A 22,494-nucleotide genomic window follows, 5' to 3' on the forward strand; every position below is an offset into this window, starting at 1 on the left:
GGATCTTTTCCTTTGACATTGCAGTGGAACCCTTAGAGCTCATTCACATGTAAATTTGGGGAGTGGTAAAACCCTGCAGTTGAGTTGTGGTTTTATCACCTCCAATCCCTACCCACCTTTAGCTGCTGAGGCAGCAGCCAAAGGTGTTCAAATGCAGCAACAGGAATTAAGCCCCCTGTTACTTTTTGATGGGTGCTACTGCCTGCCAATCATGACCCACTCAAGTAAATGAGGCCACTCTGCAAGTGCCCTGCAACTGCATGCTTCTGCGGGGTCCAAGGGGTTAATGCAAGTTGTGAGAAAGCAATACAAAGTGGTCTCATTCACTTGAATGGGTCATGCTTGGCAGGTGCTACACCCACAAACCATGACAGGGCATACAACTCCTGCTGCTGCGACTGCAACATGTGTACACCCCTGGCCGCTGTAGCTAAAGTAGGTGTGGTTGGGCGATAACACTTCCTAACTATGGGTTTTTATCACCCCCCAAACTGCAAATGTAAATGAAACCTTTCTGTTCAGTGCATTTGCAACTTTCCTGGGTTAGCTGCACTTTGCTATAGACTTTCCATTATATCCTACAGGTGTGGCGCACTTTCTGAAAGCACACCAAAACTCCTACATTCAGAAAGTGCACCAAACCTGCAGGATATAATAGAAAACTATGGCTAAGCACAGCAAACGTGCAGGGAAGCTGCAGGTACACTGCACTGCACCCGCGGTGTCAATAAACTGCAACACATGAGTGTGAAAGCAGCCCTATACTATTATGTCCAGTGTATTGTTTCACACTGACCTAAAGATTTCTTCTTTCCTGCTGCTGGCACCACTCTGGAGAACACTAGCCGGGATGAGATATGAAGTGCATTTGGTATCACTCTGCCTGGGGCAGGAGCCAGCACTACAGAGGAGGCATTGGCTTATGCAGCTCTTGCTCCCTACTACACCTTCAAATTTATAAGTGGCCCCTCTACATTTCACTCTGTTTGATGCTCTTGGATGGTGGGTCAGCAAGCCCAGACCGCGATCTACCAGTCATCTGTCTGTAATCTGTTGGTAGACCGCGATCTACAGGTTGCTGACCCCCGATATATGTTATAGTTCTCTTTTGTCATTGGTAATGAGAGCAACAAGGTTGGGATCTGGAATATTAGTTCCCCCTACCTCCCTGTTGGTAATAACCCACCACTATTTTAAATATTACTTATTCAGATCAGTTCCCTAAACATTTTCAATGCATTTCATCCTTTTTAATATACCCCCTGCACACATACCATGTTTCCTCTGTATACTGGAACACAGCAAATTCTGATAACACATTTGACAACACACACATAATGCTGAACATTGTTTATTAAGCAGTGTTTGATTATTCAGATTATTGGCACATAAGGCAATCCATTATAACATTAATTATTGTATTAAACTGTTGCTCTTTTTAAGTGGTCCTTTCAGTCACTGTCATTGGTCCAGACTTCAACTTCGCATAAATGAAGACATTCAGTCTTTCCACGTATAATTATATTGACGTATCTGCCAGCCATGCCATGACAGTAGAAGGTCTGTGTTGCTCCATCTGGGATAGAGGTAATCACTGCACACCTGTTAAGTTAAATTCTTAATATCAATGATAACAGTCACAGTAATATGCCTTTATTTATTTATTTTTTTTAAAAGCAGCATGATAATATGTAAAGCAGAATAACTCAATTAAAGATAAAATAGAAAAGCAGGTTTTCCTGCAAAGCTTCAAAGATATCCAATCTACAATCTGCAAAGATCTCCAAATCTGCCGTTTTCCCCCACAGTACCGTACTTCTTTTTGACCACTAAATGTCTTTTTTCAGGTTAAGTGACAGTCATTATCATAATCCCACCTCCACTGAGCCCAGACTGCCATAGACACGTCCCCTGTGGCAGCCTCATCATTCAGCCTACACTCAGAGTATTACAGCATTAAGGACCGCTCCCCGCTGCTGCTAAAGAAGGAAAAGTATAAGGGCCCTTAATATCATTGGATAGGTCAGAAGCTCACTGGAAAAAAATGCATATATAAACACATACATATCCAAAACAGCTTTGATTGTTTTGGATTCGTATAGATATTTTTAAGTGGGCGAGCACCAGGACATTTACCTCAGCAGTGGCTACCCTTAATTTTTTCTTGTTTCATTGTGCCTCAACAAGCTGACTGTTGTGATTTTTGAGAGCCCCAAGGCATTTGGTCCAGGTAGTATGTTTGTATGAATCCTATGTATATAGACGTCTACTTTAAACATGTACATCAAAATTCAAAACAAAAAAGGCATCAGCCACCATCCCCTCAACTTCATTCTCAATTCATTTGTCAGCCCAGGATTTTTTTTTCATCTGGAGTTATTATTGAAATTATCAAGGATCTGCTTCACTGGACAAGATGATTAATGAATGTTTTGGAAAATTTTATGAATGTATGTTGTCAGATGCCCCCCAGTGTCAGTTTTGCTGCAATACTCTCATGTGAGGGTATTCACACATACAGACGCTGGTGGAAGACCATTGGACGCGGAAACCTTCCCGGCAGATCTGTTGCTTTTTTAGGGATGTTAGATTATGCATTCATCAGGAGTAGGGATGAGCCGAACACCCCCCTGTTCGGTTCGCACCAGAACATGCGAACAGGAAAAAAGTTCGCTCGAACACGCGAACACCGTTAAAGTCTATGGGACACGAACATGAATAATCAAAAGTTCTAATTTTAAAAGCTTATATGCAAGTTATTGTCATAAAAAGTGTTTGGGGACCCGGGTCCTGCCCCAGGGGACATGGATAAATGCAAAAAAAAAAGTTTTAAAAATGGCCGTTTTTTCAGGAGCAGTGATTTTAATAATGCTTAAAGTCAAACAATAAAAGTGTAATATCCCTTTAAATTTCGTAGCTGGGGGGTGTCTATAGTATGCCTGTAAAGGGGTGCATGTTTCCCGTGTTTAGAACAGTCTGACAGTAAAATGACATTTCGAAGGAAAAAAACCCATTTAAAACTACCCGCAGCTATTGCATCGCCGACAATACACATAGAAGTTCATTGATAAAAACGGCATGGGAATTCCCCACAGGGAAACCCCGAACCAAAATTTAAAAAAAAAATGACGTGGGAGTCCCCCTAAATTCCATACCAGGCCCTTCAGGTCTGTTATGGATATTAAGGGGAACCCCGGCCAAAATTTAAAAAAAAAATGACGTGGGGTTCCCCCTAAATTCCATACCAGACCCTTCAGGTCTGGTATGGATTTTAAGGGGAACCCCGCGCCAAAAAAAAAAAAAAACGGCGTGGGGTCCCCCCAAAAGTCAATACCAGACCCTTATCCGAGCACGCAACCTGGCAGGCCGCAGGAAAAGAGGGGGGACGCGAGTGCGGCCCCCACCCCTCCTGAACCGTACCAGGCCACATGCCCTCAACATTGGGAGGGTGCTTTGGGGTAGCCCCCCAAAACACCTTGTCCCCATGTTGATGAGGACAAGGGCCTCATCCCCACAACCCTGGCCGGTGGTTGTGGGGGTCTGCGGGCGGGGGGCTTATCGGAATCTGGAAGCCCCCTTTAACAAGGGGACCCCTAGATCCCGCCCCCCCTGTGTGAAATGGTAAGGGGGTACTTACCCCTACCATTTCACTAAAAAACTGTCAAAAATGTTAAAAATGACAAGAGACAGTTTTTGACAATTCCTTTATTTAAATGCTTCTTCTTTCTTCTAACTTCTTTCATCTTCTTCTTCTTCTGGTTCTTCTGGCTCTTCTGGTTCTTCCTCCGGCGTTCTCGTCCAGCATCTCCTCCGCGGCGTCTTCTATCTTCTTCTCCTCGGGCCGCTCCGCACCCATGGCATGGGGGGAGGCTCCCGCTCTTCTCTTCATCTTCTTCTTCATCCTCTTCTCTTCTTCCTTCTTCTCTTCTTCATTTTCTTCTCCGGGCTGCTCTGCACCCATGCTGGCATGGAGGGAGGCTCTCGCTGTGTAACGGCGTCTCCTCATCTGACGGTTCTTAAATAACGGGGGGGCGGGGCCACCCGGTGACCCCGCTCCCCTCTGACGCACGGTGACTTGACGGGACTTCCCTGTGACGTCACGGGGAATGCCACAGGGAAGTCCCGTCATGTCCCATGCATCAGAGGGGGTGGGGTCACCGGGTGGCCCCGCCCCCCGTTATTTAAGAACCGTCAGATGAGAAGACGCCGTCACACAGCGGGAGCCTCCCTCCATGCCAGCATGGATGCGGAGCGGCCCGGAGAAGAAAATGAAGAAGAGAAGAAGAGAAGAAGGAAGAAGAGAAGAGGATGAAGAAGAAGATGAAGAGAAGAGCGGGAGCCTCCCCCCATGCCATGGGTGCGGAGCGGCCCGAGGAGAAGAAGATAGAAGACGCCACGGAGGAGATGCTGGACGAGAACGCCAGGGAAGAACCAGAAGAGCCAGAAGAACCAGAAGAAGATAAAGGAAGATAGAAGAAAGAAGAAGCATTTAAATAAAGGAATTGTCAAAAACTGTCTCTTGTCATTTTTAACATTTTTGACAGTTTTTTAGTGAAATGGTAGGGGTAAGTACCCCCTTACCATTTCACACAGGGGGGGCCGGGATCTGGGGGTCCCCTTGTTAAAGGGGGCTTCCAGATTCTGATAAGCCCCCCGCCCGCAGACCCCCACAACCACCGGCCAGGGTTGTGGGGATGAGGCCCTTGTCCTCATCAACATGGGGACAAGGTGTTTTGGGGGGCTACCCCAAAGCACCCTCCCAATGTTAAGGGCATGTGGCCTGGTACGGTTCAGGAGGGGGGGGCCGCACTCTCGTCCCCCCCTCTTTTCCTGCGGCCTGCCAGGTTGCGTGCTCGGATAAGGGTCTGGTATGGATCTTTGGGGGGACCCCACGCCGTTTTTTTTTTTTTAATTTTGGTTCGGGGTTTCCCTGTGGGGAATTCCCATGCCGTTTTTATCAATGAACTTCTATGTGTAGTGTCGGCAATGCAATAGCCGCGGGTAGTTTTAAATGGGTTTTTTTCCTTCAAAATGTCATTTTGCTGTCAGACTGTTCTAAACACGGGAAACATGCGCCCCTTTACAGGCATACTATAGACACCCCCCAGGTATGAAATTTAAAGGGATATTACACTTTTATTGTTTGACTTTAAGCATTATTAAAATCACTGCTCCTGAAGAAACAGCCGTTTTTAAAACTTTTTTTTGCATTGATCCATGTCCCCTGGGGCAGGACCCGGTTCCCAAACACTTTTTATGACAATAACTTGCATATAAGCCTTTAAAATTAGCACTTTTGATTTCTCCCATAGACTTTTAAAGGGTGTTCTGCGGCATTCGAATTTGCCGCGAACACCCCAAATTGTTCGCTGTTCGGCGAACTTGCAAACAGCCAATGTTCGAGTCAAACATGAGTTCGACTCGAACTCGAAGCTCATCCCTAATCAGGAGCTTGGCCACCTCATGGCGACTGCATTAATGACTCCGAGCATACATGTCTGCATACATGGGAACTATAGCATAACTATATGAAAATTATGTCCCACTGGGCCATGGTATAGTATAGTTTGCATCACTGGTAACAGTGGGAGTGTGCACACGGTAGTGTTCAAAGCCATGTGCTTGCCACATGGTTTTGCATACCACCGTCTGCACACGTCACTACTGTATTCCTATTTGAATATATACATGTCTTTATTTGGTCATGTCCTTATGTGTTCATTTCCTGTGAGGTCACAAGCTTTGTAAGAGGTGTTTGGCTGTTGGAAGCCCAACCCTCGAGTTTTGGGACTTCTTGTTATGCTAATAAAAAGCCAGGAGACTGCTCGGCAGGGGAGTTTGGTGGCAGAGCGATGCTGGAGCTGAGTACGTAAGGATGTGTTGTGTCTGTTTGTGGGTAATGGGGCACACACCAGAGGATGGGCTACGGCAGAGGAAAGACATATGATCAAAAGGTGAGATGCATTTATATCATTAGATGAAATTGTTATTATTATTAGAAACAGGAGATTTGGCCTTGTGCTCTATGTGCAACCAAATTTCGCTGTCATGAAGGATTTACATTGTGGGGCTCTTCATTTTTATTTATTTATTTTTTAAACATAGGACATTTCAAATTTTGTGTTTTGTTTATTTACCATTAACTTTTTTTGTGAATGAATGGGGTGGGGGTATTAAGGTCCTACCTTTTTTTAAGGGGAGTTCAAAATTCTGATAAGCTCACTTGCCTGCAGATCCCTACAATCACTGGTACAGGGTTGTTGGAAAAAAACCTTTGTAGTCATCAATAGGGATGAGCTTCGAGTTCGAGTCGAACCCATGTTCGACGCGAACATCGCATGTTCGACCGTTCGTCGAATTTCGAAAGTTATGGGCCGTTCATGCCAAATTCGAGTGGCACGTCATGGTCCATAATTCACTGTGGCATCGCAGTGCATTGCTGGCTGATGATTGGCCAAGTATGCACTATGACCCGCATGCTTGGCCAATCACAGCGCCGTCTGAACAGAGAGCCGTAATTGGCCAAAGCCAGGGTGGCTTTGGCCAATTATGGCTCAAGGGGTTTAGTACACGCCCCACACTATATAAGGCCGCCTGCATGGCGGCCTTGTGTAGTGTGTTGCGGTGGCGGCGGAGAGATAGACAGAGAGACATTGTCATTTCATTTAAGTTAGATTAGAGTAGTTTGAGTAGGCAGACGAGTCAGTTAGCTGCACTTACAGTGTATTGTGTATATATATGCATCCTAGGTGTTGTATATATATTACACTGTATTCAGTTTAGCTACATCCGTTCCTGTTATTCTCTTAATAATGACAAGCAGGCAGGTGTTTTTACAGTATTTACAGCTACCTGAAGAAAATTGGTGGTGTTCTTCTGATCTTGTTAGTACCGCAGGCAGCTGCAGTATTTACAAGTTAGTGTAGTGCGTCCTCTGCACAGTGTGCACCTAAAGCTACCTGAAGTAAATTGGTGGTGTTCTTCTGATCCTGTTAGTACCGCAGGCAGCTGCAGTATTTACAAGTTAGTGTAGTGTGTCCTCTGCACAGTGTGCACCTAAAGCTACATGAAGAAAATTGGTGGTCTTCTTCTGATCCTGTTAGTACCGCAGGCAGCTGCAGTATTTACAGTTAGTGTAGTGCGTCCTCTGCACAGTGTGCACCTAAAGCTTCCTGAAGAAAATTGGTGGTGTTCTTCTGATCCTATTAGTACCGCAGGCTTAGAACCCCGTGCTTAGAACAGTCCCTGCACAAAATGATATTTTTAAAGGAATAAAGGAATAAAAGTCACTTAAAATTGCTTACGGCTTTAATGTAATGTCCAGTCCCAGTAATATGGATGAAAATTAGTGAGACAAATGGCATAGGTACCCCCCGCAGGCCATTACCAGGTCCTTTGGGTCTTGTATGGATATTAAGGGGAACCCCGCACCCAAATTAAAAAAAAGAAAGGCGTGGGGCTCCAGGCCCTCTGAACAGCGGTATACAGGTGGTGCAAACAAGACAGGGACTGTAGGTTTGTTGTTAAGTAGAATCTGTTTGTAATTTTGAACTGGTACATTTTTAAAGTGTAGCTCCAGCCAAAAAATCTATTTTTAAGCTTCTTGGAAAACATAGGGAAGGGATATCACCCCTGTGACATTTGTTTTGCTGTCTGTGCACCTCTTCAGAAGATTTTACCTCACTTTCTGTCCCAATGACAAATATTTTTTGACAATTTGGGGTTTTTAGTGAAACAAGGATTGGTGATAAAGCATCAGTGGAAAGGAGACATGTTTTTCCCATATTAACTCTTACAGGAGAGAATTTCCCTTTCTAGGGGTAGATTTCATCTCACTTCCTGTTGTCTCCTTCCGTTTGCAAGTAGGAGTCATTTGTAAGTTGGATGTTTTAAAGTAGGGGCCTGCCCTATATACTCTGCAGAAATTGGGGCCTTAGGTGTTGGTGTTGCCACAACACTGTAAGCCCTCACAGTTACTCTTGGTGGGCGCAGTAACGGGCTCTGCTGTGAAATATTAGTTTAAGAATTGTTATTACATGCCCCTGTTGAACAGGGTCAGAAAAATTGGGCCTTTGGTGGTGGTGGCGCTGGTGCCACAACACTGTAAGTTCTCACAGTTACTCTTGGTGGGCGCAGAAACGGGCCCTGCTGTGAAATATTAGATCAAGAATTGTAATTACATGTTCCTGTTGAACAGGGGCAGAAAAATTGGGCCTTAGGCACTGGTGCCACAACACTGCAACCCCTCACAGATACTCTAGTTGGAATGCAGGAATGAGCCCTCCTGTAAAATATTGCATCAAAAATTGTAATTACACGCCCCTGTTAAACAGGGGCATAAAAATTGGGCCTTAGGCACTGGTGCTGGTGCCACAACACTGCAACCCCTCACAGATACTCTAGTTGGAGCGCAGGAACATGCCCTGCTGCAAAGTATTGCATCAAAAATTGTAATTACACGCCCCTGTTAAACAGGGGCTGAAAAATTGGGCCTTAGGCACTGGTGATGGTGCCACAACACTGCAACCCCTCACAAATACTCTAGTTGAGTGCAGCAACGAACCCTCCTTGCAAAATATTGCATGAAAAATTGTAATTACACGTCCCTGTTAAACAGGGGCTGAAAAATTGGGCGCCCAGAACCAAAAATATTCTTACAGGCTATCAGCATGATTATTGAGGAGGAAGAGGATAGTCACTCAGCATCAGCATAGGCAGTCTTGAAGGGATCTGACATTTCAAGAAAAATTATTCGGTTACATCAGCATCAGGTGCTTGGTAGTGGGTGGTGATTCAAGACTGATTCATTTTTATGAAGGTCAGTCGATCTACCGAGTCAGTGGACAGGCGCACCCTGTGATCGGTTACAAAACCTCCAGCAGCACTGAATGTGCGTTCCGAAAGAACGCTGGATGCAGGACAGGCCAGTAGCTCAATTGCATACTATGCAAGCTCTGGCCAGTGATCCATCCTCAAGACCCAGTAACCCAGAGGATTTTCGGTGAGAAAGGTGTCCAAGTCAGATCTTGCCCCTAGGTATTCCTGCACAAATGCTGGCAATGGTTGCTGGAACCGATCATACCTTGGGGCTGCGGACTAAAAAATTGTCTGAACGCATCGGTCAGATGGCCACCTTCTCCACCGCTCCTTCTTTGACTGACCGAAGCCTCAGCAACACGTTGTCCAGGAACAGGAGTTTGTAACCTCCCAGTCTCTGGGAACGAGTTGCACAGACCTTTCTGCAAGGCCTCCCAAAGATGTTCCATCCTCTGCTCCCTCTGCGACGGCAAGATAAGGTTCGCAACCTTACCCTTGTAACGTGATCAAGGAGGGTTGCCAGCTAGTATTGATCCCTCTCCTTGATACCACGAATACGAGGATCCTTCCGCAGGCTTTGCAGGATCAGGGAGGTCCTGCAGCGTAGGTTTGCTGAGGCATTCGGTCCGGAGTCCTCTGGGTCACTAAGGACGACATGACCAGACTCCACCTCCTCTTCCTCCTCCTCCTCCTCGTCCTCTTCCTGTGTGATCAGTGGGCATGCAGGAACACTGTTTGGATAAAGGGGGCCTTGAGAGCTAAGGAAGTCCTCCTCTTCCTGCCTCTGTTCTGCCTCAAGTGCCCTGGCCAATTTTTCCACGCAGCGTGTGCTCCAACAGGTGGACAAGGGGGACAGTGTCACTGATGCATGCACTGTCACTGCTCACTATCCTCGTGGCCTCCTCAAATAGTGACAGGACAGTGCATGCATCCCTGATCATGGCCCACTGGCGTGGGGAAAAAAAAACAAGCTCCCCTGACCCTGTCCTGGTGCCATAGTCGCACAGGTACTCATTGATGGCCCTCTGCTGCGTGTGCAGCTTCTGCAGCATGGCCAACGTTGAGTTCCACCTGGTGGGCATGTCACAGATTAGGCGGTTCTTGGGCAGGTTAAATTCCTTTCGGAGGTCAGCCAGCCGAGCACTGGCATTATATGACCTGTGTAAAGGCACACAGACTTTCCTGACCTGCCTCAGGACATCCTGTAAGCCCGGGTACCTGCCCAAGAACCGCTGCACCACCAAGTTAAGGGCGTGAGCTAAACAGGGCACAAGGGTCAGTTGTCCCTGTTGGAGGGCGGAGAGGAGGTTGGTGCCATTGTCGCAAAGCACCATGCCTGCCTTAAGCTGGCGGAGCGTCAACCACCTCTGAACCTGCCCCTGCAGAGCTGACAGAATCTCTGCCCCAGTGTGGCTCCTGTCCCCGAAGCACACCAGCTCAAGCACCGCATGGCATCCTTTGGCCTGCGTGCTTGCGTAGCCCCTTGAACGCCTACGGAGCACCGCTGGTTCCGAAGTCAAATCAGCACAACAAGAGGCCATAGAGGAAGAAGAAGTGGAGGGGGTGGAGGAGAGAGGTGTGGCAGAATCACCACTAGTATTATTTTGGAGGCGTGGTGGCAGAACAACCTCCAACACTACTGCACCTTGTCCTGCATCCTTCCCAGCTGCCAGAAGAGTCACCCAGTGCGTGGTGAAAGATAGGTAACATCCCTGTCCATGCCTGCTGGACCATGAGTCAGTGGTAATATTTTGTTACTACAGTATGTTCTAATTGTATATGTTTAATTTATCAAGAGGGATATTCACTTAATTTTCAATGTTGGATTGGTGATCATATGTATGTTCGCTAATCCTCTTTAGCGCAATTCCATTTTTTCCCATTTGATTTCTACTGTGTTTGTGTTACATAGAGGAATTGCAGCTTTATTTCATATTGTTTTATACACTTCACCGATGCGCAGTTTCTTTCTCCCCTTTTTTTCAATCACGTTTAAACACATTAATTGCAGCTTGGTGACTGGGTTAGACCAGCATGGATATTTTTGAATTCCGGGCAAAGAGAGTGGTGGACACTTCGGGTGTTTTTGATTCTACCCCACTAGTCTCAGACTCAGGAATTAGTGGTCTCTTTATGAGACTAAAAAACCTGACAACATCGGAGACACATATCCAATGGGACATCGCATTCCTTGAAACATATATCAAGGGGGCTATGGTCCCGAGGAGTCTGCGATGGGAAGTCCCCCCTCAGAAGGGTGATCCTTCAATGACACAGGTATTGGTCTTTTACGTTTCCTCATTCAGAGGAAGAGAGATAAACTCGCTCGTCTGGATGGGGAAATCAAGACCATTAGGGACCAACTAGCCCCTCATATTAACACTGATGAATACAAGGAACACTCCAAGGGTCTTCTAAAAACATTGGAGAATTAGGATAGGGATCAAAAAGCCAAAAAAGAAAAAGAAATACATCAGGGACAAACAAGATTATCAATCTGGATTTGTTTTCATTTAGCAAAAAAAGCTTGCCTCACTTGATGAGGAAGATAGGAGGATGGCCACACAATCGCAAGAAATTGCCCCACCTGCAGCTAAGTCTGTTCCACATCAAGAAAGGCAAGCAACTCAGCACACACCCAGGAGGGATTTCCGTCCCAAGGCTGTTAGGAACAAATCTAAAGGTCATAGGGATGGATCCAATTATGGCCCCAGAGGGACTTCCTCTAGGGGACCACCTGGGAATCCCAGACATGATCAATATAGGGATCCAAACCCTGACTACCATTCACAACCTTGGGATACCCCCCCAACAACTTGGGGGAACCCATCATGGAGACCTAATCCTCAGAATGATAATGCGGGACCTAACCAGCCCTATTGTGGTCCATTTGTGGTCCATTTTCTGATGGTTATGCAAATCAGGTTCCGTTACAAAACTGGTTTTATCATCTGTCGGATCTGGACACCCCCAGACACCAGAGAGCTTGACAGGATTATATCCATCCTGGCCCACCCCAATATTCTGGCCCCCCCGGTGCCAGAAATAACCAGAATTGGGGTGTTCCCAGGGATTCAGTCAAACGCCCTGTAGAACGAAAAGAGGAGTCATTGGGGGGAGGCGGGTCCAGGCACGAAAAAATAAAGGACCTAGGAACTGGCATTTTCAACTTATCCAAACAGACTCTGACTGATTCTGAGAAGAGACTGTTGGATAAAGGTTTGAAGTTTGCTCAGCCCAGGAGCCTGAGCAAGTTCCAAACCTATATGGACGTGCACAAGTTCACCCAAAAGTTGAACATCAAACGTTACATGTTATCAAACCCTATAAATAGGGCGGTAAATGTGACTAGAGGAGAGTATCAACATTCCAATCTCTCAAATGCTTCTCTCTTTAATCCCCTGGCCCTTTGGCTCCGGCCATTCGGGTCTTCAGGAATGTCGTATTACGTGACCTTGAGCAGATCAAGGTCAGGAAGGCGAGATTGCATAGAGATTTACAAGCTGGATTGGAATCCCTTTGCAATAATAAATCCCTGGTCATTAGACCAGCCGACAAGCGTGGGGGGATTGTAGTTTTAGACCGTTGTGATTATCAGAAGGAAATGCATCGGTTAGTTGATGACACTGAAACTTACACAGTTCTAAACAGAGACCCCCTGGTCAAATACAAAAAGGAGCTTGAGTTGATTGCAGATGTTGGTCTTCGGAGAGGTATATTGAGTGATAAGGAAAGACGATTTCTGGTCCCTAGTGCTCCTCGCACTCCGGTCATCTATTACCTCCCGAAGATCCATAAAGATCTGGTTTGCCCCCCGGGACATCCCATTGTGAGTGGGATAGACTCCATCACGTCCCGGGTGGGCAAATATATCGACCACTTCTTGCAACCCCTGGTCTCTAGGATACCATCATTTATTAAGGACAGCAGACAGGTGATCAATTTGCTCTCTAACATCACCCCCAGGGAGGGTCTCTGGATGGTGTCTTCACTGTACACTATTATTCCTCATCATCTTGGTTTACAGGCGGTGGAGCTGTTTCTTACCTGTGACTCTGGCTTCCCTCCCACACAAATTAACTTTATCATGGAACTACTACAATACGCTGCCAGTCACAATTATTTTTGGTCTGAGCACCAGTTCTACCATCAAGACCGGGGTGTGGCCATGGGGGCGAAATACGCTTGGAGCCTGGCCAACCTCTTCATGGCCAAGTGGGAGCAGGATGTCGTTGATGCACCCAGGAGACCGGAGGTGCTCCTGTGGGCCAGATACATTGATGACGTCCTCCTCCTATGGGATGGCTGTGAACTGGAGTTACACAATTTTATGACAACCTTAAATGATACAGGCAAAATATTTACTCCACCATGCCACTGCTAGCCCAATACTCCCCTAGAGGCACATGGAATAAATATGGGGCGCTTCAAATATAAATAAGTGTAACCAAAAAACTGTGTATAGCACAATAGTGGTGGAACCCTCCTACTGTGTTTTGTGCTGCACGTAACAAGTGTAACCAAAAAACTGTATATAGCACAATAGTGGTGGAACCCTCCTACTGTGTTTTGTGCTGCACGTAACAAGTGTAACCAAAAAACTGTGTATAGCACAATAGTGGTGGAACCCTCCTACTGTGTTTTGTGCTGCACGTAACAAGTGTAACCAAAAAACTGTATATAGCACAATAGTGGTGGAACCCTCCTACTGTGTTTAGTGCTGCACGTAACGAGTGTAACCAAAAAACTGTGTATAGCACAATAGTGGTGGAACCCTCCTACTCTGTTTTGTGCTGCACGTAACAAGTGTAACCAAAAAACTGTATATAGCACAATAGTGGTGGAACCCTCCTACTGTGTTTAGTGCTGCACGTAACAAGTGTAACCAAAAAAATTGTGTATAGCACAATAGTGGTGGAACCCTCCTACTGTGTTTAGTGCTGCACGTAATAAGTGTAACCAAAAAACTGTGTATAGCACAATAGTGGTGGAACCCTCCTACTGTGCTTTGAGCTGCACGTAACAAATAACACACATTAAATGAATAATTGTGACATTCACGTGAAACACTCTGTGAAATCACTGCATTCCATGCTGTGACATCTCAAAACATTAAATGACAGTCCATATGAATCAGATCCATCCAAGAGGAACTGCTTGTGATCACATCCAGTGTAAATCAGCTGCATACATTTAAGTGTCTTCGTGTGTCTTCCACCTCACCCCTGTGCTCAGTGAATCACACCCTCCAGAAATGCACTCACCGAGTTACAATGCCAGCACTTTCAAGCAAGGCAAAAAACGCAAGTTTTACCACACTCAGGTGTAAAAAATGGCAAGATACGTGTCCAGGAGGATAGTTTTTATATGGATCCACATGTAAGAAAATAAAATGCTCCAATAGTGTAAACCAGCAAAACTATTTATTAAAACCACTGCAACCTTCAACTGATGCACTCACATTGTACAAAAGATAAAACAGCAGAAATCATTTGTGGGTCACATCAATCTTCAAGCAATCTTTAAACAGGTGTAACTCAAATAATAAACAACTGGTGGTCACGGCGGACCCGAGGTGTGCTTTCTCTGGGCTGCAGTATCACTGCAATCTCACCCTCCCTTCAGCTCTCCTCCGCTCCTCCGTCCACTAAAACTTCCTGATTCCTGTGTAGTTCAACTGCGCTGTGTGTCACGTCTCACAGCCACGTCCCCGACATGTTTCGTCATAGGTAGACTTAATCATGGGATTGGCTGTGCAGGCTGTCATTCACCCCTTATATTTGCTTCTAATTGACGCCCATTGGGCCGCGCATTGCGCATGCACACACCTCGCGTCCCCGTTCCGCTGATTATGCATGGGATATCTCATTTAAAACACTCATAAAACAAAATCATTGAAAATCTTTTGGACATTACACATAAATCACACTTAATTGATAAATATGCATATCATTCCCAATGGTTGTTTCAAACCTTAGATCAATTATGGTGAGTTGGATAGAGGGATCCTGCACGGGCTCCCCCGCTGGACAAGAGTGGTAACTGCATACCCTATCCCATCCAACCTTATCAAATGCTGGATGGTGATCAAAAGGCAAACGGCCCCCTAGTGTCCAGTGTCCATATTGCAGATTTTTCAGCATGCGTGAAAGTATTCATGGTGGGAACCTCTCTCAATCAAATGTATCCATCTTTACAGATCTCTTTTTTTAAAAATAAGATCACATGGACTCTATATTATAAAACTATTGAATATAAACTCTGAGTGTTCATGCTCAGAGATTATCTTATTCCAATATATCAACCCTTTCAGGAATGGGTCTAAAATAAAATATACCCTCATAACGATATATTACAAACATAGTAAACTAAACAGGCTAAACTGTCTCTATAACTGGCTGCCCCTGCATATTATATGATAAAGTCAAAAATATGTCAAGGGATATAACAAGAGCCATATTATATATCTCTATTTGATCTATTATTAAATTTCTATGTAGGTCGAGTGAACAGGGTCGGGGGCTGATGATGATATAACCTCACCACCCCCCCTCACTCATACCCACATGGGGGCATCACATCAAGCTATTATCATGACGATGATGTTTCCTATAATCAAACCCTAAGAGATCCCTAAAAAAATTTTTTTTTTTTTTTTTGATAAAAACTACTAAAAATCTTTAAAAATTCCTAAAAAAGGTGGGACTAAAAGAGACTACAGAAAATCGGAACCCTACAAAACTGAGATAACTTTACATTAAAAATCATTAATAAAGCAGTTAAGATCCAGTTCTAAGTTCAATCCTTTCGGGGCCAGACTCTTCAAAAGATATATCCATCTGGTTTCCCTACGGGATAGGTCCCTAACTCTATTGGACCCTCTCCAAGAGGGGTGGACCACATCTATCCCACAGAACTGCAAAAGTGTGGGGTCCTTTTGGTGTTTTTCTTTAAAATGTAGGGAGACACTGTGGAACCTATATCCATTTTTTATGTTGGTCATATGCTCTGAGATCCTAATCCTCAAGAGTCTCTTGGTTCTCCCTACATATAGCAAGCCACACGGACACCACATTAAATAGACCACATGCGTAGAGTTGCATGTACTGAATTCTCTAATTTCAAAGGATTCCCCTTCCCTATTGGTTATGCTGGTGACACCTCTGTGGTTCACTCTTGTTGTTCGGCAGCAGATGCACCTCCTACAGCAATAGAAGCCCTTGAAATCAAAACCAAACACATTCCGTCTTGGTGGGTCCAATATCTTCCTTACCACGTGGTCTCCGAAATTAGGAGCCCTCCTATATATGAAGCTCGGTTGGTTCGGAAGTATCCCACCCAAGTGCCTATCCTTACATAGGATGTGCCAGTGTTTTTTAAAAATATTCTCGACCTCTTTATATTGGCAGTGAAACCCTGAAATGAATCCATATTGGTGTCGAGTATCCTCTGACACCATTGAGGGCTTATTTAGACACAGGTCCCTGGAGGTTGAAGCCACCTCTTCAGCCACCTCTTCAGTGACCCTGCTGAGTGTTTCCACTCTATACCACCCGGATGGTGGCCACTTCTTATAGATAAAAAACTGTTACGATCAGTTGGCTTAAAAAATACTTTTGTTATTAGTGCATCTCCCTCCCTGATAATCGTCACATCCAAAAAATTTACCGAGGTACTACTAATTTGATGTTCCAATTTAATGTTATTAGAATTATTATTAAGTTCCTGTATAAATTCCATCGCTGACTCCTCTGTACCCTCCCAAATAAATAGGAGGTCATCAATAAATCTTCGGTAAAATAATAACTGAGGCCTTCTCTGGTTGAATACCTTCCTGTCTTCCCACTCAGCCATAAACAGGTTGGCGAGGCTGGGAGCAAATTTAGCTCCCATAGCCACGCCAACCTGCTGGGAGTAGAAATCACCATCACACCAAAAATAATTATGGGACATGCAAAAATCTAATACATGCCCCAAAAATCTCTTCTGCACAGACGGAATGTCTTCTCTTTTGCTTAATGCCCAATTAAGGGCCAGCGCTGCGTCATCGTGTTGAATGATGGTGTATAGGGAGGCTACATCAGCCGTTACCATATACACTGATGATGACGTGTCTAATTTAACATCATTTAATAGAGTCAGTAGATCCCCTGTGTCCTTCAAATATGCCCTAGTGGCCTTGACACTGGGTTGAAGAAACTTATCTAGAAATTCCCCCAGCCTGGCTGTTACAGAGCCTATCCCATTCACAATAGGCCTAGGGGGTGGGCATTGGATATTCTTGTGTACCTTCGGTAAGGTATAGATAACCGGGATTCTACAAGCACTGGGGATGAGATATCTTTTCTCTCTAGGATTTATTGCATCCAATCTATATCCCCAATCCACTAGAGCTCCCAATTGTGCTTTATATGCTTCCGTAGGGTCTGATGATAATTTCTTATATGTTGATCTATCTCCCACTAGCTGCAACAACTGATCCAGATAAAATTTTGTATCCAGTAGCACAACCCCCCCCCCCTTTGGGGCATGTATTAGATTTTTGCATGTCCCATAATTATTTTTGGTGTGATGGTGATTTCTACTCCCAGCAGGTTGGCGTGGCTATGGGAGCTAAATTTGCTCCCAGCCTCGCCAACCTGTTTATGGCTGAGTGGGAAGACAGGAAGGTATTCAACCAGAGAAGGCCTCAGTTATTATTTTACCGAAGATTTATTGATGACCTCCTATTTATTTGGGAGGGTACAGAGGAGTCAGCGATGGAATTTATACAGGAACTTAATAATAATTCTAATAACATTAAATTGGAACATCAAATTAGTAGTACCTCTGTAAATTTTTTGGATGTGACGATTATCAGGGAGGGAGATGCACTAATAACAAAAGTATTTTTTAAGCCAACTGATCGTAACAGTTTTTTATCTATAAGAAGTGGCCACCATCCGGCTTGGATAAAAAACATCCCCAAAGGACAGTTGCTACGTGTTCGACGTAATTGCACTAAATTAGACGACTACTATGAGCAGGCTGAAGTCCTTAATAATAAATTTTTACAAAAAGGGTATAGAGTGGAAACACTCAGCAGGGTCACTGAAGAGGTGGCTTCAACCTCCAGGGACCTGTGTCTAAATAAGCCCTCAATGGTGTCAGAGGGTACTCGACACCAATATGGATTCATTTCAGGGTTTCACTGCCAATATAAAGAGGTCGAGAATATTTTTAAAAAACACTGGCACATCCTATGTAAGGATAGGCACTTGGGTGGGATACTTCCGAACCAACCGAGGTTCATATATAGGAGGGCTCCTAATTTCGGAGACCACGTGGTAAGGAAGATATTGGACCCACCAAGACGGAATGTGTTTGGTTTTGATTTCAAGGGCTTCTATTGCTGTAGGAGGTGCATCTGCTGCCGAACAACAAGAGTGAACCACAGAGGTGTCACCAGCATAACCAATAGGGAAGGGGAATCCTTTGAAATTAGAGAATTCAGTACATGCAACTCTACGCATGTGGTCTATTTAATGTGGTGTCCGTGTGGCTTGCTATATGTAGGGAGAACCAAGAGACTCTTGAGGATTAGGATCTCAGAGCATATGACCAACATAAAAAATGGATATAGGTTCCACAGTGTCTCCCTACATTTTAAAGAAAAACACCAAAAGGACCCCACACTTTTGCAGTTCTGTGGGATAGATGTGGTCCACCCCTCTTGGAGAGGGTCCAATAGAGTTAGGGACCTATCCCGTAGGGAAACCAGATGGATATATCTTTTGAGGAGTCTGGCCCCGAAAGGATTGAACTTAGAACTGGATCTTAACTGCTTTATTAATGATTTTTAATGTAAAGTTATCTCAGTTTTGTAGGGTTCCGATTTTCTGTAGTCTCTTTTAGTCCCACCTTTTTTAGGAATTTTTAAAGATTTTTAGTAGTTTTTATCAAAAAAAAAAAAAAAAAAAAAATTTTTTTAGGGATCTCTTAGGGTTTGATTATAGGAAACATCATCGTCATGATAATAGCTTGATGTGATGCCCCCATGTGGGTATGAGTGAGGGGGGGTGGTGAGGTTATATCATCATCAGCCCCCGACCCTGTTCACTCGACCTACATAGAAATTTAATAATAGATCAAATAGAGATATATAATATGGCTCTTGTTATATCCCTTGACATATTTTTGACTTTATCATATAATATGCAGGGGCAGCCAGTTATAGAGACAGTTTAGCCTGTTTAGTTTACTATGTTTGTAATATATCGTTATGAGGGTATATTTTATTTTAGACCCATTCCTGAAAGGGTTGATATATTGGAATAAGATAATCTCTGAGCATGAACACTCAGAGTTTATATTCAATAGTTTTATAATATAGAGTCCATGTGATCTTATTTTTAAAAAAAGAGATCTGTAAAGATGGATACATTTGATTGAGAGAGGTTCCCACCATGAATACTTTCACGCATGCTGAAAAATCTGCAATATGGACACTGGACACTAGGGGGCCGTTTGCCTTTTGATCACCATCCAGCATTTGATAAGGTTGGATGGGATAGGGTATGCAGTTACCACTCTTGTCCAGCGGGGGAGCCCGTGCAGGATCCCTCTATCCAACTCACCATAATTGATCTAAGGTTTGAAACAACCATTGGGAATGATATGCATATTTATCAATTAAGTGTGATTTATGAGTAATGTCCAAAAGATTTTCAATGATTTTGTTTTATGAGTGTTTTAAATGAGATATCCCATGCATAATCAGCGGAACGGGGACGCGAGGTGTGTGCATGCGCAATGCGCGGCCCAATGGGCGTCAATTAGAAGCAAATATAAGGGGTGAATGACAGCCTGCACAGCCAATCCCATGATTAAGTCTACCTATGACGAAACATGTGGGGGGCGTGGCTGTGAGACGTGACACACAGCGCAGTTGAACTACACAGGAATCAGGAAGTTTTAGTGGACGGAGGAGCGGAGGAGAGCTGAAGGGAGGGTGAGATTGCAGTGATACTGCAGCCCAGAGAAAGCACACCTCGGGTCCGCCGTGACCACCAGTTGTTTATTATTTGAGTTACACCTGTTTGAAGATTGCTTGAAGATTGATGTGACCCACAAATGATTTCTGCTGTTTTATCTTTTGTACAATGTGAGTGCATCAGTTGAAGGTTGCAGTGGTTTTAATAAATAGTTTTGCTGGTTTACAGTATTGGAGCATTTTATTTTCTTACATGTGGATCCATATAACAACTATCCTCCTGGACACGTATCTTGCCATTTTTTACACCTGAGTGTGGTAAAACTTGCGTTTTTTGCCTTGCATGAAAGTGCTGGCATTGTAACTCGGTGAGTGCATTTCTGGAGGGTGTGATTCACTGAGCACAGGGGTGAGGTGGAAGACACACGAAGACACTTAAATGTATGCAGCTGATTTACACTGGATGTGATCACAAGCAGTTCCTCTTGGATGGATCTGATTCATATGGACTGTCATTTAATGTTTTGAGATGTCACAGCATGGAATGCAGTGATTTCACAGAGTGTTTCACGTGAATGTCACAATTATTCATTTAATGTGTGTTATTTGTTACGTGCAGCTCAAAGCACAGTAGGAGGGTTCCACCACTATTGTGCTATACACAGTTTTTTGGTTACACTTATTACGTGCAGCACTAAACACAGTAGGAGGGTTCCACCACTATTGTGCTATACACAATTTTTTTGGTTACACTTGTTACGTGCAGCACTAAACACAGTAGGAGGGTTCCACCACTATTGTGCTATATACAGTTTTTTGGTTACACTTGTTACGTGCAGCACAAAACAGAGTAGGAGGGTTCCACCACTATTGTGCTATACACAGTTTTTTGGTTACACTCGTTACGTGCAGCACTAAACACAGTAGGAGGGTTCCACCACTATTGTGCTATATACAGTTTTTTGGTTACACTTGTTACGTGCAGCACAAAACACAGTAGGAGGGTTCCACCACTATTGTGCTATACACAGTTTTTTGGTTACACTTGTTACGTGCAGCACAAAACACAGTAGGAGGATTCCACCACTATTGTGCTATATACAGTTTTTTGGTTACAATTGTTACGTGCAGCACAAAACACAGTAGGAGGGTTCCACCACTATTGTGCTATACACAGTTTTTTGGTTACACTTATTTATATTTGAAGCGCCCCATATTTATTCCATGTGCCTCTAGGGGAGTATTGGGCTAGCAGTGGCATGGTGGAGTAAATATTTTGACTGTATACTTTATAATTTAAAGGGGCACCTGTTCCTATTTTCGCTTGTTTTTATCGATTCTCACGTTTTCATTACATTTTATACACACCATTTAACACTGGTCAACACTATTTGTGAGAGTAAGGAATTGGATGTTTTGGTGTTCACCACCTAATATTGGTTCACACCACTATTTGAGTTTATTTGAAGGCATTGGCGCGGTGGGGGTGTCTGTTTGGTGGAAGGGCGCTCTAGTGAGGATACCCAGTGTTTATTAACCTTAAATGATAACAACAGGGGCATCAAATTCAATTTTGAAGCCAGTCGCAATACCATCCACTTCCTGGATCTAAAGATCCAAATAGTGGATGATAAATTTGTGACATCAACCCATTTTAAGGCGACCAACAGGAATTCATATATCTCTGTAGACAGTTGCCATCATGAACCTTGGCTCAGGGCTATTCCCCAGGGCCAATTTTTACGTCTGAGATGTAATTGTTCAGACATTAACACCTTTGATGAACAAGCATCCGCCCTTATGGATAGGTTCATTGAGAAAAAGTACGATCAAGCCTCTCTGTCTCTGGCCGTGAAAATGGCACGAGATAGAGATAGATCTTCACTTTTGTCTGAAGCACCCCGACATAAAGCTGACGTTTCTGATGTTGTGCCATTTATCACCACTTATTTGGTACAACATCGTAACATCAAGCAATTGATACAGAGACATTGGCACCTGTTGGGCAGTGACCAAGTCTTGCGCACTGCTTTGCCAGCCAGACCTAGAGTGGTCTTCAAGGGAGTGGACTCCCTTGGCAGCAGAGTAGCTCCCTCCGTCCAAGACCCTTCACGGGAGAATCAATGTTTTCTCCAGAATTTCACTGGCTATTATAAATGTGGGAAATGCCAAGTTTGCTCTTTGAATGTCAATAGAGCAAGGCGAATTACCACATTTACATCCACCAGCACTTCAAGATCATATGAGATCGAACCCTTCATTACATTCACCTCTGAAGGGGTGGTCTATCTTCTACAATGCCCTTGCGGGCTTCAGTATGTGGAGAGGACCAAAAGGGCTTTGCGTGTTCGCCTGAACGAACACATAGGGAATATAAGGAGAGGCTATGATAAGCATCCTGTTTCCAGACATTACAATCAGGTACACAAAAGGGACCCCTCTAACACACTATATGTGGGTATTGATAAATGCAGACCACATTGGCGAGGTAGCCTGTTGGTCAGAGAGATCTCCAAAAAAGAGATGTCCTGGATCCACAGGCTCAAAAGCTATGTACCATTTGGCATGAACGTCGATATAGACGTGAATGCCTTTATCAACAATGCCTGACGAGGGATGGGAAACACTCTCTGCTATTTACCATCCACATAGGTTATGGGTAGCCCACCATCTTTTAAGACCGAGGTGTGCTTTGTTTGGAGGGC

At 44.3% G+C, this 22,494-nt stretch overlaps 1 protein-coding gene across 1 annotated transcript in view; it reads right to left on the reverse strand.

Moving 5' to 3' along the window:
* Nucleotides 1–1,402: 1,402 nt before the first annotated feature.
* LOC141139120 (fucolectin-like) overlaps nt 1,403–22,494 on the reverse strand; it is a 45,146-nt gene continuing 24,054 nt past the window's right edge. Inside the window, exon 3 of the mRNA XM_073624937.1 lies at nt 1,403–1,602. Within this exon, the coding sequence (XP_073481038.1) occupies nt 1,452–1,602 (151 nt within the window). The 3' untranslated portion in view covers nt 1,403–1,451. The remainder of the gene's footprint in view (nt 1,603–22,494) is intronic.

The sequence above is a fragment of the Aquarana catesbeiana genome, linkage group LG04, assembly GCF_042186555.1.
Source record: "Aquarana catesbeiana isolate 2022-GZ linkage group LG04, ASM4218655v1, whole genome shotgun sequence".
In the NCBI taxonomy this organism is placed as follows: Eukaryota; Metazoa; Chordata; class Amphibia; order Anura; family Ranidae; genus Aquarana; species Aquarana catesbeiana.